The 6,479-nt window shown below is 35.2% G+C and overlaps 1 protein-coding gene across 1 annotated transcript; it reads right to left on the reverse strand.

Annotated features, from left to right (window-relative positions):
• Positions 1-232: 232 nt before the first annotated feature.
• LOC137740958 (mitochondrial arginine transporter BAC2-like) lies at positions 233-6,207 on the reverse strand. The gene is made up of 2 exons (XM_068480763.1): positions 5,118-6,207; positions 233-1,093 (listed from the first exon to the last, which is right to left on the reverse strand). Exons 1-2 carry the CDS (start codon positions 5,349-5,351, stop codon positions 383-385), a joined length of 945 nt encoding a protein of 314 aa, XP_068336864.1. The 5' UTR covers positions 5,352-6,207; the 3' UTR covers positions 233-382.
• Positions 6,208-6,479: the final 272 nt, after the last annotated feature.

Genomic DNA, 6,479 nt, shown 5'->3' on the forward strand with positions numbered 1-6,479 from the left:
CGGCCTAAAGGTTCCCCGGTGGAACTGCTTTAAGGGTAAGAAACCTAGGCAATTATAAATGAGAATTTACTCTGTTGTATTGTTTGTTTTCAATATATCATATAATTTGTATCTGACTATTTTCACTACATTTAATTGTTTGAAAAAACAGTAAGAACACAATAAGATTTGAAAAAAAAAAAGGGCAGCTAATAACAACATAAAACAGAATCATATTCTAGCTTTTATTTAATTTTACAACTGAAACTGAATCATACATTTCATATTTGATATTTATTTTCTTTGAAAAGTTCAGAATACATCAAGTAAGGCAGCAAGAATAATGGTCTATCATACAAATTTCTTGTCTTGTTTAAATGTTTGTGTTGGGCATAAATCTACCCTAGCTAGATTGCATCTTCTCTGTCTGAATGGCTCCACTTCTGTTGCTGAATAGGCACCTTAGAGCAATCTCATAAGCAGCAAAAATTGCCCCATTCACCAGAAATGCTCTAGAAACCGCAGTTCCTAATCCTCGCCATAGTACCCCATAACCATCCTCTCTCACACTCTTCCGAAAGCAATCAGCAATGCCGGAATATCTGGGTGGAAGGTACTGAGATGGAGCTTGAGCCTGCAATCTCGTTTTCACAACATCTAAGGGATAACAACAAATCCAGCTGGCAACTCCCGCTAGCCCTCCTGCCACCAGCATTGTTTGCAAGCTCTCTTCGCCGGTCTTTCTGCAGCCCGGGTGAAGCTTCTCTCTTATGTACTCGTAAGTCCAGAAGTATAAGCCATAGGACGGCGCTTCCCTAAGGACAGTAATAAAAAGTCCTCTATACATTCCCCTTAAGCCTTCTGCTCTCATTATGCTTTTGGCGACATCTACAGGACCGTTGTGAGATTGCAGCTGATGGGGTTTTGATTTTGCATCACGTTGGAGTTGAAGTCGGATTTTTACAAGTTCTACGGGACTGAGTAGTAGGCTCTGTATAGCACCTGTGCCAAATCCTCCTAGAGCAACACCTTTGTACGAAGGAGGGTCTTTGGCGGAAACAGAAGGATCGCAGGTTCGGGAGAGGATAGCGTATACCTGGAAAACCATGGCATTCTGCAATGCACAAATCATTTGCCAGCTTAGAACAATTATTTTGAATTGGATGGTTTATGCTTAATTTGGTCACAAATTTTAAATTGCTTTTAATCAAGGTTCTAAAAGGCCCCCTAGTCGGGTGGCCGGTAGAGGTTTAGCACCTAGGCAGTTATTTTTTAATTTTAATTAAATTTATTAAATATTAATATACATAATTGTATTGGGATAAATAAATTGCAAAATAAAATGACATATGAATTAAATAACATTAGAACATATTGAAAACACGAGAACCAACATATAATGAGTGTTCATGTAAGTATCGAACTGTCTAAATGAAAGTTGCAATCTAGCAGGTCTAGCACCCTTTCTTAATTTTTAAATACCTAGATTAATTGTAGCGGTGCGGCAAGCCACTACTTTTAATTCAAGCAAGAAAGAATTTCAGTTATAATTCGTTTTGCAAAGTCTAGTTCTCTGTCTTTTTCAAGTCATATTGGGCTGACTGGCTAGCTATATCTTAAGACTCTTAAAATTTTATGATCAGAGATTTTTAGTTGTTAGAGCTCCATCCTTATTTTTCATCACGAATCTAACAATTAAAAAATTAGGAGAATAAAATATCTATGGTATACTAGAAAATACCGCTATTAAAAATGATACGAAACATTGAAAGTTATGTTACAGAAACTTAGCATTCACAAAGCATGCAAAAAAAATTGATCTGCATTGTTAATCTTTACATAGAACTTTTGTTTATTCTAGGGTTTATGCATGGGAAATGGCTTTGACACTCCAAACACATAGTCCTCCACGTAACCTCAGTGCATGAGGTTAGGTAAAAGTGATTTTGATGCACCAAAATCATATATTTTAGAATATTCTTACTAACCTTTGATTGTATATACTCTTGTATCTAACTTCTTATTACGTGACCAAAATCACATAATAAAATAGATAAATACAAAATGATATACAATGTGGCACAAGACAGATTTTCTAGTATTCAAGCAAGAACAATATCAATTTGTAAGTTGATAAGTTCAGTTGGTACCAATATTCATGCCCGTGCGTTGCAGCGGGTCGAGAAATTTATCATGTAATTAAAAAAATATACTAAAAGTTTGAATACCATATATTTGTACAAGACAAAGAATAAGAAAAATAAATCTTGTTTATTTTCTACTCAAAATGAAATTAAAGCAACATTAAAAAAATACATTTGTTTTCAACAACAATACAACTAAGTGTGCTTACATCTCCACTAATTCACCGTTAACCTTAAAGAGATACTAGATACATTTAAATAGGCCACAATTAGGGATGGCAACGGGGCAGATTGGGTTTGGATGTGCCATCCCTAAACTCGAACCTGTTTATTTTCCCCAAACCCGAACCCATAGAATCCCCGAACGGGTTTTCCCCATAACCGAACCCGTCGGGTGGTGGATTTTTGATTGGGGAACGGTTTTCCCCATTATGAGATTTATATATTTATTTATATTATTAACGAAATGAAGAATATTTAAAAAAAAAAGAAGATATTAAATAAATTGCTATTATTAATACAATTGATATACAATGCATCTAATAAGTAATATTAAAAAATTGTATTACTAAGAAAACATTTACACTCTTAAAAATTATCAGCATATAATTCCTATTATTAATGATATAAAAGTAAATAATTAACTTAATATTTAATAATGCATGATTATTAACAACCCATTTTCATATAATAAATATTTATATTTTATTTATTTATAGATGAAATGGTTTGGTTTCGGGTATGGGTTTGGGGCGGATACCCCAATAACCATAACTGAACCCGAAATCGAAAAATTTACCCGACGGTTACCCATATCCGTAAAATACCCGAAATCGAACCATTCAAATATGTTACTTGCAGAGATCGAATTTAACAGGTTAAATTGCCATAGCCACAACTAGTTGTGCCAGACTTACATGGGCTTAAATGAGTAAAAACATTACTCTAACAAGGAACACCATAGGATCAAACCCACAAATTCACACCACACCCCATATGGGGCCCAAACCCACAAACCAAAACCATGCCCATATTTACATAAAAAATGAAATAAAATGATAATTTCGCAATTAAAACCAAATTTCTCCCTTCATTGCACTGTAACTAAACTCTAGTGTCACCCCTCCCAAGTTTAGAATAAGAGTAAATCATGGTCCATTGCTAGATAGTGACTTCTAAAAAGAAACAAAATGCAATTCTCATGATTTCAAAGACGTTTGAAATGCAAATACTTAACACTATCAAAAGTGACTAAACCACAAAAGGACCAAACCCTATTGCAAACACGTAATCGCACTTGTGATTTGACTCATCACTCGTAACGTTAAGAATCTCTATGACCAAACAACCAGATTTTGTTTTGTTTTCTACTTCTATTATCTATTTGGTAACCCTACTCCATTCATCACGTCTTTTTTATAAGAAAATTCTAATCATAAATTTCGTCTATACCTAATTTTAAATATTCATTTTTAAAGTTATGAGTATTTTAGTTGTTCGATATGATTTTCATATTATTATATCTTTATTTTCAATTTTAGTCATTTATTATTTGTTATATTCAATCCTATAATGCCGTTGAAACTTTTTTCTGAACTAACTTAAAAAGACAGTTTAACATGCAATTGTGTGTAATTAGTTTGAGCTACAGGACACGACTAGTGTGACATCTTATGTACATGGAATTTTATCAAACAGTTGTCACATTACTATTCCAAGAAATGCTAAAAGCAAATGAATTAATTCATCTAACGGACATATTGTGATCAACATTAAGAAACAAAATCAATCAATCTGAAACAAAAAAGAAAGTAAAATAATTATGAGATAATTTTTGTTGGGTTAATTACACTAACACCCCTTGAGGTTTATCGAGTTTTCACAAAACTCCCTCACATTTGAAACATTACACTAACACCCCCTCACGTTTTAATTCACTTTCACATAACCCCTTCAGTCAAAATTTTGCTAATAAATGGACAACTTTACCCTTGTAACTAATTAATTAAATAATAAAGAAATATATTAGAAAAAAATATTAAAAATAAATAAATTTAACATTAAAAAATAAATTAAAATTTTAAAATCAAATAAATCAAATGCAAACCTTTATGAAGTTACTGTTAGTAAAAACATTAGGCTGGCATTGCGGGAGAGTCTTCATCAGGTTAAGAATTGAAAAAGCCTCATCAGTCATATTGTTCAGACAAAGATGAAAATTTTCTTAATTTTTCTTTAGATTAAGGGAAAAAACCTCAAGAGCATAAAGACACTACTTCTTCTCAATGGCGTCGAACAGGGTCTCGGTGACAGTGTTGACCTAGGCCTTGGCATTGTTCTTCCGATCCAACTTATTCCTCACAAAGGGGAACGAGCGGAGATGAAGTGGAAGGAGCGAAGGTTTTTCTGTAAGTCATCGGAGTCGATGTATCTGAGACGCCTGAGAACTCACCTCTCTCCCAATGGAGTTTTTGTTGAGAGGAAGTAGATGCAGGATGAGACAGGAAGAGAATGAGAGAAGGATTGAAGAAGCCATAGATGGCTTTGGCCTGCAAAATTGTTAAAGCAGTGACGGGGTAGTGAGTAGTGAGGGTGGGGCAGGGGAGAGAAAAAGGATGAAGGTGGCAATGGTGGGACAACGAGAAAGGAAAATGGCGGGGAGTGAAATTGGGGAAGGGTTTTAGGTTTACTTTTTTTTTTTTTTTCCTTTTCTAATTTTAAGTTTTTAATTTATTCTTTCAAAGTTTAATTCATTTTTAATGTTTTTTTACTAATATATTTCTATTTAATTAATTAGTTATAAGGGTAAAGTTGTCAATTTATTAGTAGAACTTTGACTGAAGGGGTTATTTGAAAGTGAATTAAAATGTGAGGGGATGTTAGTGTAATGTCTCAAATGTGAGGGGGTTTTGTGAAAATTCGATAAATCTCAGAGGGTGTTAATGTAATTAACCCAATTTTTGTTAGATAAAAAAGGAGGCGGAGAAGAAGAACCTGGAAGGTGACAGCTGCCATGGGAGCAGCCATGCCTCTGTAGAGGGCAATTGGGCCTTCAGCGCAGACCACGTTACGGAGGATGCTGAAGGCCGAGCCCGAAGGCGAACTCTGTTGCAAGACCCGGAGAGTGTCGAGGGGATAACCAGAGACCACACCAGCCATCCCTCCAACCCCTCCTGCCACAAACTCTCTTCCCCAACTGCTCGCAAGAAACTCTGGCCAGAAATCCATTTTCCCATTCACCAAACGCCTCAAATTCCAATTTCCACCGCCCTATCCTCCTCTCTGATCAATACCCAAATCTTGTTTCCCCTTTTAAAGGTAACCCAAATCAAAATCCAGCCTCAAATGCTAGGATCTGTGTTTAAAGTTCAAACCTCTCCCCCACTCTCTCTCTCTGTTGGTTTCTACGTTTTTCCCTCAGAATTCGGATTCAGCTGGAAAACCCAATTCAGATACAAAAGTACATATAATTCTAAAAAGGGTTGTTAGAATTTCCTTCTGGGTTATCTTTTTCGATCAAAATCTCCTGAAAAGTATGCAGAAACAACAACAACGTCAACAAAATAAGAAAAAACGTGATCTTTTTTTACGTAAGTCTTTTTTCCTGAATTGCTGCAAGGGACATGCCTCTCTCTCTCTCTCTCTAAACAAGGGACAGAAGAAAAAGCCACCGGCTTCCAATTTGTAGGGAGCGTGCCTAAAAAAGCTAAGCGCGAAGGAAACGGCCAATGTTTTCTTTTCAGAGAAGCAACCAGGGAATGCCAAGTGGATATCCCAGTGCTTTCATCCTAGTGTATGTTAACCAAAGTTCTGGGATTGTGAAGTTGAATCACACTCCAATTCAACCAATTTTCAGTGGTTGGCTGAGCAAAGCAACAAATGATGAAACCTGAAAGACTCTGGTTGCTTGTGAAAGAATTACATGGCACGGAATAACCCGTCGCTCTTGATGTCTCATTCTAATAATCAATTTATGTAAATTTTTATTTACATAACATTGTATTGTTAGTACGAAATATTATAATGAAAATATGTCCGTGTTATCTAAATTGTTGTCTTGATTGATAATGAATTCAAGGGAATTCATGGGGTTGCTATAAATATCATGTCAAATTTTATAGCTGTTGATCAAAATTTAACGGTTTAGATCACTTGATCCTAGACCTTTGATGGGAGAGATCCGGACCGGATCTCTTCCCCAATTTATTCATATGTGGTTCTTTACTTTGTAGGTAGAGTGACATCACTTTCGACCAAAAATTCTTAGTTGCTCCGAAACATTTCGTACTCTGAATATTTAATCGTTAAATCTTAATTTTAGATTTTATATTGCTTTGGAGTAGTGTGGATTTTACA

This window comes from Pyrus communis, chromosome 7 (assembly GCF_963583255.1).
Source record: "Pyrus communis chromosome 7, drPyrComm1.1, whole genome shotgun sequence".
NCBI lineage: Eukaryota > Viridiplantae > Streptophyta > Magnoliopsida > Rosales > Rosaceae > Pyrus > Pyrus communis.

Bases quoted from the DNA above. Each gene is read 5' to 3' on its own strand.
- LOC137740958 (XM_068480763.1), bottom strand. From the start codon at position 5,351: ATGGATTTCTGGCCAGAGTTTCTTGCGAGCAGTTGGGGAAGAGAGTTT. The intron at 1,094-5,117 runs GTTCTTCTTCTC...TGTGCATTGCAG, and splicing joins TGGCAGCTGTCACCTTCCAG to AATGCCATGGTTTTCCAGGT.